The sequence below is a fragment of the Monodelphis domestica genome, chromosome 2 (genome assembly GCF_027887165.1).
Source record: "Monodelphis domestica isolate mMonDom1 chromosome 2, mMonDom1.pri, whole genome shotgun sequence".
Lineage (NCBI taxonomy): Eukaryota > Metazoa > Chordata > Mammalia > Didelphimorphia > Didelphidae > Monodelphis > Monodelphis domestica.
Window position 1 is genome coordinate 62,635,924 of NC_077228.1, and position 13,005 is coordinate 62,648,928.

Genomic DNA, 13,005 nt, shown 5'->3' on the forward strand with positions numbered 1-13,005 from the left:
TTCTGTGTTTCTGCTCCCACAGTTCTTCCTCCCGATGTGGATAGCGTTCTTTCTCATAAGACCCTCTGAATTGTCCTAGATCATTGCATTACTGCTAGTTGTTACAAGGGAATCACTTTAAAGACTGATATATATTAATTTAAGGTCGCCAAGGAATTCAGCTATGTAATTCCTAAATGAAAACTCAAGTTTGCAGTCAATCTTTTATGGAGTTTAATTACAATAGGAGGAAGAAAGGAATTAGAGATAGAGAGAGAGAAAAAGGGAGAGAAAGGAATAGGGCTTAAATACCCCTTCTGTTTAGGCTGGGCCAAAAGGCCCAAGCCCTTAGATAGCTGGGGCAAAGAAAGGAGATCAGTCCCTATTACTCACGTGACCAAAATGGAGAAACAGTCTCAGAGGCCCCCACCTTCAGCTTCTTTCCGAGCAAGCTTCTCAGAGTACACTGCCACCACCCCGATCAACTCCTCAACCACACCTTCGAGTCTTCAGACCCCCCTATCCTTAAGGAAACCATCCAAGTTGCCTCCCCTCAGTTCTCACATCTACCAATCACTGTCCATCAATTTCCCTGTGCCAATGGAGGCTCTAGCTTAACCCAGGACCGCCCAGAGGCTTTGCACATGTCTGTTGAAGGTCATATTTTCAAATGATTAAATCTTTGCTCCTTTGCTACAGCCCTTTCCAAATCCTGTTAACCTGAGTAGGGTAGAGATTGGAATAATTAAATTTTGATCTAGGCTGCAGCCCTTACTCAATCCTGTTAGGACTGAATAGGGTGGAGATTGATTCCAAGTATCTCCATTGTATCAATTCTAAAATCAATCATGACTCAAAGAAATTCCTGTTCTATGCTTAAGCATAGGTCAAAGTCCTTTCCATTGTTCAGCAAAAGGTTTCTGTCCTAAAGTAATCTTAAGAAGGGAAGAGAAGGAACCTCCCATGCCAATGGGGTTCCCATTCCAATAGACTATCAGTAAGAAATTTTCCAAGTATGAAATATCCCAATGGTGAAATTTCCAACATTTATAAGTCTAAGGAATTTTGAGGTTTACATAGTAGAGAAGTCCATTACATTTTATGGTGCCACAGTGTATCTGTTTTTGTGTATAATGTTCTCTTGGTTCTGCTCCTTTCACTCTTCATGAGTTCTTGGAGGTCGTTCCAGTTCACATGGAATTCTTTCAGTTCATCATTCCTTATAGCACAATAGTATTCCATCACCAACATATACCACAATTTGTTCAGTTATTCCCCAATTGAAGGGCATCCCCTCATTTTCCAATTTTTTGCCACCACAAAGAGTGCATCTATGAATATTCTTTTACAAGCCTTTTTCCTTATTATCTCTTTGGGGTACAAACCCAGCAGTGCTATAGCTGGATCAAAGGGCAGACAGTCCTTTATCGCCCTTTGGGCATAGTTCCAAATTGCCCTCCAGAATGGTTGGATCAATTCACAACTCTACCAGCAATGCTTTAATGTCCCTACTTTTCCACATCCCCTCCAGCATTCATTACATTTCTTTGCTGTCATGTTAGCCAATCTGCTAGGTGTGAGGTGGTACCTCAGAAATGTTTTGATTTGCATCTCTCTGATTATAAGAGATTTAGAACACTTTTTCATATGCTTATTGATAGTTTTGATTTCTTGATCTGAAAATTGCCTATTCATGTCTTTTGCTCATTTATCAATTGGGTAATGGCTTGATTTTTTGTACAATTGATTCAGCTCCTTATATATTTGAGTAATTAGACCTTTGTCAAAGGTTTTTGTTATAAAGATTTCCCCCCCAATTTGTCGCTTCTCTTCTAATTTTGGTTGCATTGGTTTTGTTTGTACAAAACCTTTTTAATTTAATGCAATCAAAATTATTCATTTTACATTTTGTAATTTTTTCTAACTCTTATTTGGTCTTAAAATCTTTCCTTTCCCAAAGATCTGACAGGTATACTATTCTGTGTTTACCTAATTTACTTATAGTTTCCTTCTTTATATTCAAGTCATTCACCCACTATGAGTTTATCTTGGTATAGGGTGTGAGATGTTGATCTAAATCTAATCTCTCCCATTCTGTTTTCCAATTTTCCCAGCAGTTTTTATCAAACAGTGGATTTTTGTCCCCAAAGCTGGGATCTATGGATTTATCATATACTGCCTTGCTGAGGTCATTTACCCCAACTCTATTCCACTGATCCTCCCTTCTGTCTCTTAACCAGTACCATATTGTTTTGATGACCACTGTTTTATAGTATAGTTTGAGATCTGGTACTGCTAGGCTCCCACCTCTTTCACTTTTTTTTTCATTATTTCCTTGATAGTCTTGATCTTTTGTTCTTCCAAATGAACTTTGTTATAGTTTTTCCTTAATTCACTAAAAAAGTTTCTTGGTAGTTTGATAGGTATGGTACTGACTAAGTAAATTAATTTGGATAGGATTGTCATTTTTATTATATTAGCTCGTCCTACCCATGAGAAATTAATGTTTTCCCAATTGTTTAGGTCTAGTTTTAATTGTGTGGAGAGTGTTTTGTGGAGAGTGTTCATATAGTTCCTGTGTTTGTCTCAGCAGATAGATTCCTAAGTATTTTATATTGTCTAGGGTGATTTTAAATGTAATTTCTTTTTCTAACTCTTGCTGCTGAGATGTGGGTTTATTTTGTATCCTGCAACTTTGCTAAAATTATTGATTATTTCCACTAGCTTCTCAGTTGATTCTCTAGGATTCTTTACATATATCATCATATCATCTGCAAAGAGTGATAGCTTGGTCTCTTCATTGCCTATTTTAATACCTTCAAATTATTTTTCTGCTCTAATTGCTACTGCTAGTGTTTCTAGTACAATGTTAAATAGTAGAGGTGATAATGGGCATCCTTGTTTCACTCCTGATCTGATTCCTGATTGGGAATGCTTCCAATTTATCCCCATTGCAGATGATGTTTGCTGATGGTTTTAAATATTTACTGTTTATTATTTTTAGGAAAGCTAAAATTTTTTTTAAAAAGGAAAGTGATGTAATCAGCCCCAAGCATTAGAAGAATTGCTTTGTGAGTGTCATTAAGGATGAACTGAAAGGGGGAGAGAACATGACAGTAACAGTTTTGGTGGTTGTTACAGTGATTCTAGTGAGAAGCAATGAGAGCCTATGCCAGGTATTAGAAATGGAAAAGAAGGAAGGCATGTCAGAGATATTGTGAAAGTATAATCAAGCCTCAGTGACTGGGAAAATGGTCCTAAATTAACAGAAACAGAGAAGCTAGGATTAGGCTAAATGGGGAGTTCCAATGGACAGACACCATGGAACCATGGTTAAGACCGTGGATGTGGAGTTGGGGAGACCTGGGTTCAAGTCTTGCACTGGATACTTTTGGGTTATGTGGAGTTATGTGGTCATGTCATTTAACCTCCCTGTGTCTCGGTTTCTTCATCTGAAAAATGAAGGGATTGGACTAGATGACTTCTAAGATCCTTTGTGGTTCTACATTTATGGTCCTATGATCCCATTGCTAGGGAGTATGAGTTTTTATAACTACAATCAGAGTAAAAAATAATTCTTGTTCTTTGCGTGGTGGTCCTTTGCCTAGGCTACCCAGAGAAGCCAGTAGGAGGGTACTTTAGGGACATCAATTTGGAGAAATTCAGAGCAAAGAACACTAGAGGGCATTGCCTCCCTGGATTACTGTAATGCACCTGTTACAGAACACATTTGTTGACCATCTCTCCTGTGTGTGAAACCTCAAATAAATCAGACCCTGTTCTTTGACTAGAGGAAGGTCTTGCCAGGAGAGAACACTTGGAGGAAAGTCAAAAAGACTCATTTTTCTGAATTCAAATCTGGCCTCAGACATTATGAGCTGTATGACCCTGGGAAAATCACTTCACCCTGTTTGCCTTGGTTTCCTTATCTGTAAAAGGAGGAATGTTGGAGGAAGAAATGGCAAACATTTCAGTATCTCTGCCAAGAAAACCCTAGATGAGTTCACAAAGAGTAAGGCATGACTGAAAACGACTGAATGACAACCAACCAATGGATCTGGGTAGGTATTCCTCCACCTAAAGATCACTGATGAGTTCATCCATGCCTACCCATTTGGTGTGAATTTTGCCTCCATCTTCTCATCAATTTCCATTGGTCTTTAATTTTTTTTCCCACTAGATCTGTTAAGGATGCCATAAGGCTGGGCATTAGTCAGTATCTTCTTGAGTGATATGATGATTTCCTCTGATAATATAACAATTCCAGACTTACCCAACTCACAATGTAGCTACCCATCCACCTACCCTGTAAGTATTATATATTAGCCATCATTCAAGATCTTTTTTCTCTCCTGCCCCATTGCATCTTTTCCATCCATCCTTCCTTCTGCTAGGATAGTCAACACATATTTATTAAGAGCTTCCTCTGTGCTAGGCAACTCCCAAATTTTCATCAAACTCCAGTTTTCTATACTTTATGTCCTTAAATCCTTAAGACATTTCCACAATCCACTTAAGAATTCTGTATTTTATAGACATGTAAATTACTCCAAGTTCAATGCTTTGGGCATTCTTGGTTGGGTGTAATTACACTGAACAGAGCTTTGATCTTCTGTAGAAAGTCTGACTGTACCTCCCAGATTCTAGGCTACAATGACTTTTGCTTGTGAAACTACCATCAATCCCTAATACTCCTCCTCAGTAAATACTGTTCAGCTAGTCAGAGGTTGGTTTTAGGGGCTCATCACTACATTGAGGATTATGGAAAACAAATGAACCTCCTCTAATCCATGCTCATTTGGAGATATATATTCTATCAGATAGGATGAAGTTTATCAAAAGAAGAATATATGGGTAGAAATAAGAGCAGTCACATCCAACACTGAAAGCTTAAGAGACTTAATTTTATTTTTAGTCTAGATAAAAGACAATTTGGGAGGGGCATAGCTACTTTTTAAACATTCAAAGGTTTATAATATGGAAAAAAGGAGATTTAATGTGTGTTGGTTGTGAAATGTTGAGGCAGATTCTGGTGCAACATGAGAATGAATTTTCTAACAATTCAAGCTGTCTAACAACACAGTAGTCTGTATAAAGAATTCCTTAGTAGTGAAGGAGTTAAACCAGAAGCTGGGTGATTAGGACCTCTTTTAGGGATGGTATAAAAGAGAATGTGTTGGTTTGCATTAGAATTTGGACTAGATGTCTAAGTACCTTCCAGTTAAAATAGTCTTTGGTTCTGTAGTCAAATAAGTTTGCTGAATGCTTGTGTGCAGGATAGTTATTTGTACCCCAATAGCTACCTCTCAGTGCTTACTGGCTCATTTTTCTGGGTTCCCCCCAAAACTAGAGTATGGATATATCAGATGACTAGAGCTGCAGAAATTATTTCTTTAATTGGTTTGTCTCTTGCCCCATTCTGAGCTCAGGAAAATCTCTCTCTTTTGCATTGGTTTCTCTTCTCTCAGTCCCAAACCATGCACTTAATAACTTGGACTAAAAATCAGTTTAAATGATCACACCCTTTAATAGCAATTTCAAATAGTATATGAATTCAAATAAATATTTTTCTCTTTACAGGTCATAATCATTGCAGCAGGGAGAATTGAATCTTTTTTTCTTTACATATACCCACCCTTCTATTCATCAAAGGGGAAATTGGAAGGGTTTAGACTGATAAAAGTTTGGAGTTTTTCCCAGGCAAAGCTTCAGGCAGATAAAGGGAATTTGGATTAAGACCCTAATCTGTTCAACCCACCCAAGTTTGTTAAACTATCTCTTCCTATTTTCCTCCACCCTCTGCCACACCATGAAGTCTCAATTTCACTTCTTTGCCTTGCTTTCTGTCTCAGGGGCAATGACCATTTTTTTTACTGCCATTTTCTGCTATTTCAGTGGGAAAAGGGGAGTGGAATGGTTCTGCTTGTAGGCTCCCTCCCCCTTTTTTGGGCAGCTTCTTATAGGGTTCCTTTGCCTTCTGGTCTGGTGACTTCTTGGTGTAAGAAAGTTCCTTCCAAGCAACAAAGACTCCAGAAATTTAGTGAACTCTGGGTAAAATTCATGTATCCCTGTGTATAAGCAACACCCTTCTCCACCTCATCAAATCTCCATGGCAATATTCCTAGGGGAAAGACTTACATTCCCAAGAAATGTCTGAATTAAATGATGATTTTCACATTCTGTACTTTAGTGAAATGTTTGATATAAATGCTATTTTGAGCAGTAAAAAGTGAACATTAAGTATTCTGTTTTCAGAAGGAGAGAGATTAAAGTCTCTGCACTGTTTTAATCATGAACTTCCTGGGAAGATTATAAACACTTTATGGGAATGGAAGACAGATTTCCAAAGCTGAGATGTGAGTGCTAAAAGGAAAGGGAAGAGAGTCTCATTATTGGAAGGGAACTCAAAGGTTATCTGGCCCTAATCCAATACTCTTCATCATATGCCTATAAGCAGTCAATCAATTTTTTTATGAAAGCCCTTCATTGAGGAGAAACCTACCACATAGCAGCATATTCCACCTCTGATTTAGAGGAAGTTTTTCTTTACATGAAGCCTAAATCTGTTTTGGAAACTTTTGCTGTCTCATGTTCTTTTGGAAGCTCTTCCTTCCATCCTTCTTTCCTTCCTTCCCTTCTTGATTTCATTCATTCTTTCTTTTCTCAATTATATGGTTTACTACAAATTTTGCAATTGTTTTCTGATATTTTAGGATTCAAATTTTCTCTCTCTCTCCCTCTCTCTTCCCCCCACCTCCCCATGGGGGTAAATAGGTTATACCAGTGCTTTTGTGCAATATATACATATATATTGCACACAAAAAAATATATATATATATATATATTGCACAAAAGCACTGGGGAAGAGAGAGGGAGGGAGGTAGAAAATTTGAAACCCTATTTTAGAATATTTGTATTTTCTATCAATCGTTCCCTCTTGCCTCTTTGGAGACAATCTGGATTCAAATTTTTCTATTCTGCTTTTTTTCCCCTGCTGTGAAGGCCACAAATACTTCTATTTACTTCCTTAACTTCTGATTTCAAGATTTTTATTTTTCTCTTGAACCCTTTGAGAAGATCCTGCTGGGGTTCCATGCTTTCTTGGGAATACATAGCGTCTTCTGTCTCATCCAATGCTGTTCCAATTTCCTTTGTCTTGCAATACTTATTTAGAGATATTTAGACTCATTTAGATGTCTTGGTAGCCATCGTCCTTTCTGTTTATATATGCTGGTTTATCTAGCTGTCCTTTAGTTTTTTTTAACCCTTACCTTCTGTCTTGGAATCAATATTAGGTATTGGGGGGGGGGGGGCAGCTGGGTGGCTCAGTGGATTGAGAGTCAGGCCTAGAGACCGGCAAGTCACTTGAGGGCAAGACCATGCCCTCAAGAAGCTTATGGGGGAATTCAGAATGTAAAAAGAAACTGAAAAAAAAAAGAGGAAGGAAGGAAGAGAAGAAGCATGGTTAGAGAAGCCAGTCAGAAAAATCTCAAAATAGTATATCTCAGTCAGATATGAGAAGTATGAATTGAGTTTTCTTCTAAACAACAATAACTCTGTTTCTCTCATTGGAGAGCTGGACCATGAATTAGAAGCTGCCATTTTAGGAACTGTTATGGATGTTCCCCTGGGAGACGTCTTCCCATTCTTGGTATAGACATTCCCCTAGATCACCAATGGGTTTAAAATCTGCCAGTTCCCCTTCACCTGGATTTAGCCTGCCTGTGGATATGGCTTTCCTGGGTAGGGAGTCACAGGGGAGAGTTGGGTGATGAGTGGATGCCAAAGATGGATGAGAGCCCTGAGAAGGGCTCAGCAAGCCCTCTCAGCAGTACCCTAACGGAGGAGCTCATTCTAAGTATGGGAGACAGCCAGAGAATGCATCAATGGTTGATGGAATGTCTGGTGTGAAGACAATTCCATCTATCTAGTCAAGTCTAAGAAGTCTGAAAAATCAGGGTTTTGGAAGAAAGAGAGTCAATTCATTTTAAGTCTTTGTCAGGATATTTTGATTGAAGGTATCCTCTAGTCACTTTGATATGAAAACCCAAAGCTTGGGGGAAAGAAAGGCTAAAGGTCTTCATTCAGAAGTCATCTGGGTAGAAATCATATTGAAATAACAGAAGTAAATAAGGAAAGAAAAAGTAAGTCAAGGTAGAATCTTGAAGAGCAACAAAATTAAGGAGTTAAAACTTAAAAATATACTGAAGGAGAGAGAAGTAACTAGAGAAATGATGGAAAAGGTTGGGAAAATCTCATATTGAAGCCAAGAGAAGAACGTTTATTTAAACAGACAGGATGGTCAATAGTAGGGTCAACACTGAGAAGTTATAATTAATAAAGACAGGGAGGAAGATGCTGATACCCTTGGAAAAGTTGGTTCAATCCAATTGTGAAGATGGAAGCCAGATGATAAGGCAGAAGCAGAGGGCAGTGATAAGGTGAAGAACCAAAGGCCAGGAGATCTTACAGGACAATGAATTTATCATCAAAACGAACTTCCTAAATATAGAGGTTATAAACAATCATTTGTTAAGCTAAAATATTAATTTGTTTATTAGAGGAGCATTTTATGGTGTTTAATTAGAATTTTTTTCCTTTGAAAAGAATTGCTATTACATTCACTGAGGTTAATAGTAAAATTAATGAAAATGTAAATAAAATAAATCAGATTTTTAGTATTTCTACTTTCAGATATTACACAAGTGGAGGGCCAAACTCACTGTAATGCTTTTGGGGTTTGACTCAGAGCTTGATTTTGAGTTTCAGTACGGTGGGTTAAAATAAACACTAAATTACGTGCAATTCAAAAAATGGTGGAGCACTCAGTCAGAGAAGTCCAAAAGGAGGGCGCGGGTAAGGAATGGATGGGTTGGAGAGGGAGACGCTGGAGTCCAGAGACTTGGCCAACGTTCGAATGTGGAAGGAGAAAGAGCGGGAAAAGCAGCGCCGTAGGGAGGGTCTGCTCTTTTCCACGGTAGTTGAAGTAGAACCTCTCCACCCCTGAGGATGCCAGCGGTTTGGAGCGCGCTGAGGCATCTCCTCCGCATCCCAGTCTGGGTTTTGCAAACCGAAGCAAAGAATGCCCTTCTAAGTTCAAGCCAGGAAAATCTAAGCCGGGACTCACCTGACCACCTTTGGCCGTTCCCTCCATGCTGGGAAGGAGTCGAACTGGGTTTTGAGTCTCAGAAACGGAAGTTGTGTAGGAAACGTCTGACTCCTCTTTTCGTCAGGTGGAGGAATGTATGTAAGATTGTTCTTGCTGTAGCTTTGAAGTAAATCCGTATATATTTAATATTTACACACTCGGATGTGTATGGGCATATCTATAGTCTCAAACTATAGATGTGCATATATATACATATAGCTGTTGTGTGTGGGTGTATTTCTGTGTGTAGGTACACGCATGTGCCTATAGATATACATATACATGTATATATACAATATACAATATATGGACAGGTAGATTGTGCAGTGGCTAGATTGTTCTGCCTGGAGTCCAGAAGACCTAGTTCAAATTCAGCCTCAGGTATTTATTACTAGTTATGTGAACGAGTGCAAGTCACTTAACACTGTTTGCCTCAGTTTCCTCATTTGTAAAATAAGCTGGAGGAGGAAATAGTAACCCACACTAGGATGTTTTCCAAGAAAACTCCAATCGGTGTCTTGAAGAGTAGGAGAGAGCTGAAACAAGATTTAGGGGTAATTATACAGATAAAAAAACCAGCGCCTCAGGCAGCTTCATGAGCACTGCCCTCGGTATGCGCAAACATTTGCGATGACATCATCCGATGACGTCACGGGACCGCGCCTGCTCCAGGGATCCCGGCCACGCCTTTTGGCTCCTCTAGCCCCACCCCCTCTGCCTTTTCCTAAGACTTCCGGCGCGCCACAGCCTCGTCGCGAAGGCAACCTGCTCCCGGAAGCGGAAGGAGGAGGCGGAGGCCTGCCAGCAGGAGGGCGGGAGGACAAGGGGGCCCAGGGTGTGGGCTGGGCCAAGCCGGGAAGCGGAGCGGTGTGGGGCGGGGCTGGGGATGGTAACGGCTCGGGGGAGGAGGGGGAGGTGGGGGCGGGGGAGAAGGGAGGCCGCCGCCGCTCGCGCTGGTTCCGCGCCGCCACTGTGGCCATGATGATCCACGGCTTCCAGAGCAGCCGCCAGGACTTCTCCTTCGGGCCCTGGAAGCTGACGGCGGCCAAGACGCACATCATGAAGTCGGCCGATGTGGAGAAGTGAGGCTTGGGGAGGGTCGGTAGGGAGCTAGGCCGGGAGCCGGACTTGGGCGCGGGGCTGGGCAGGATCGGGGATGGGGGCGGCCGTTCTCTCTGCTGCTCCCTGCCTCCGCGGAACCGCGAGGCCAGGCCTGGTGGCTGCTCTGGTGGCGACTGCAGAACGGCCGCCGGGGTAGAGCCCGGGGGGCCCCTCCGAGCGCGCGTGCGCGGCCGCTGCTTGACAGTCTCCCACTGGCGTGCCTGCCCCCACCCCATTGCTTCTTGAGACAGGGGTAAGTGTAGATGTAGAGGCTGACTGCTCTCAGGGGACCCGACAATATAAATTCTGATTCAGATGCCACATCTCCCCGAGGGACCTGGTGCTAACTGCACCTCAATTTCCCCATCTGTAAAACAAGTGGTTTGGAACAAATGCACTCTGAAGGCTAGTCAGTGTCAGGGGCCAGACAAGAACCCAGGTTTTCTATGGAATATAGGTGCAGAGCTCCGTATCTCCCAGCTTTGCATCCGAAATCCATGGAAAACCTGGGTTCTTGTCTGGCCCCTGACACTGACTGGCTGTGCTTCCTAAGCCCCATCAATTTAATGTGGAGCTGCCCTATAAGACTATATTAGGAGTTGCCTATTTGCATTGGTAGAAGGAGTTTTCACTGAAATTTTCTACCTCCCCCCTATACCACCAAAAACACTACCCAAAACCAAACTTGATTTATAGATAGCATTCATTTCTAGGCTAGTAATTTTAGGATACTGGGAGTTTCATGCAGGAATTTCTATTCATTGACAAAATCCCAAGCCCTGATCAAAAGCAAAATAAAATATGAAAAGACACCAACTCCCGGACAGACTCTATTCATAGATAAGATTTCTTTTATATGCCACTTCCTGTCTTTGACACTAACCGAGGACTAGTCATTCAATCTATCAGTGTTCTTTGGGATAGTAAAATAGGAATTGACTTGAATGGGTGGAAGAAGTTTTCACACTGGGGGTTCCTTTTATTAACAAAATTACAATACCTGATCCCCTCTCCCATCCCAAAACAACCAACACAAACTTTATTCATGGACAATATTTCTTATATACCCATGCCATTGGCAAATGTTGAGAATACATTTCACCAGAAATGAAGCCTGTGGTAACATGGGAGGTGGTACCCTAATTTTTAGGTAATTATTATAAGTAGGGAGCCCTCCAGTTAATTTCTTGAAATAGCTTTGGGAATGAGATTCTGAAAATGAAGTAGACTTCAATGTATAGTGATACTGTGCTTTTACCCAAGGAGGTGTCCCCCAGATCTAGAATGAAATCCTGCCTCATCTCTACTCCTCAGAATCTTCTTTGGAAGTTTAGCTTAGGAATTACTACTTCCTTAAAACCTTCTTTGGAAGTGTTTACTCCTTCAGATTTTCCTTAAAACATTTCCTTTTTCTCTAGTCCTGTATTGTACTTTGGCACAATTGGATATCACTGATTAAATGATGAAAGTGGGAAAGTAAGGGATAACAGACAGCCCAAATGTTCTTTTGGTATTTTAAAAATATAGAATGGCCCATGTCATGTAATATGTATGTCATATATGTATATTCTCTGGAGGATATGTTGAAGAATATGAACAAGAATTGCATAGGATAAAAAGACATGGATGAATTTTGGTTCAAACCATGGAAGTACTTAATTTAATATCCATGGGACTACCTACAGATGCACTGAAGTGTTAAAGTGCACATCAGATACCCTTTGGGGTAGGGCAGTATATCTTTTTTTCTAGCATTTATTGTAATGTCTTGTAACATTAGAGGCTTTATAAAATTATGATTTAATAAATTGGCCTAGATATTCAGGCAGCTTTTGACAGGTCACAGCTTGATATTGATTAGATCTGATTGGGATAGGATTTAGAGAAAATGTAAGAATAAAAATTTTGAATTTTAATAATTGGGGAGCCTTTGGCAATTTATATATAGGAATATAGCCTTAAATACACTAGTTCAATGACCTCAGCTATGTTGAATACAACATATAACTCAGAAATTTTCAGAAATGTCCTCTTAGAATCCAAAATATCTATCATAGAGCTTATGCTATTAAAGTAGCAGTTTTTGAACTCTGGTTTTAGGGCCCCTTTATACTCTTACAAATTATTGAGGACTTCCTCTCAATAGCTTTGCTTATGTGAGATATATATGTTGATACCATGTAAGTCACTCATCTAGCATGTATGTCAGGCACTGTGCTAAGCTGGAGGAATACCCTGAAAGGCCTAGAAAACAAAGCAGAAGCAGCCCCTGCTCTCAGAGAGCTCAGTTTAATAGAGAGGACACTATGCAAATAGCTATTTTCAAGTCAGATAAATACAAAATAGAATGGGTCTCAGATGAAGGACTGAGAAAGGCCTTTGCAAAAGGGGGACAGGGGAATTTAGTTGAAAATTGAAGGAATCCAGGGAAGCTAGCAATTGGAGATGAGGAAGGAGAACATTTTGAGTTGGAGGAAGTCAGTGAAAATGCCGGGAATCAGAGAATAGAGGTGTCCTGTTTGAAGAATAGCAAGAGGCCAGTGCCATTGGATCTTGAGAGTACATGGAATAAGTAAGTAGTAAGGTGAAAGATGACTAGAAAGGTAGAAAAGGGTCAGGTTTATTCAGGCTTTTGAACACCAGGAGTTTATATTTGATCTTGCGGTAATAGGGAACTAATAAGTTTATTGAATAAAGGGTTGGTATGGACAGACTTGCACTGTCAGTTTGACATCTACATAAAGGATATATTGGAATGACTTTAGGCAGGGAGACTA

At 40.3% G+C, this 13,005-nt stretch overlaps 1 protein-coding gene across 3 annotated transcripts in view; it reads left to right on the plus strand.

Moving 5' to 3' along the window:
- The window catches only part of TIPRL (TOR signaling pathway regulator), a 45,132-nt gene that overhangs the window by 1,052 nt on the left and 31,075 nt on the right, over positions 1–13,005 (plus strand). The window contains exon 1 of one of the 3 annotated variants that reach the window (XM_001364297.5): positions 9,890–10,209. The exons of 1 other annotated variant lie outside the window; for it this stretch is intronic. In XM_001364297.5, coding sequence (XP_001364334.3) covers positions 10,106–10,209 — 104 coding nt within the window. In that variant the 5' untranslated portion in view covers positions 9,890–10,105. Of the gene's footprint in view, positions 1–9,889; positions 10,210–13,005 lie in introns of those variants that run through there. One more of the 3 variants, XM_056815506.1, reaches the window with a different exon arrangement.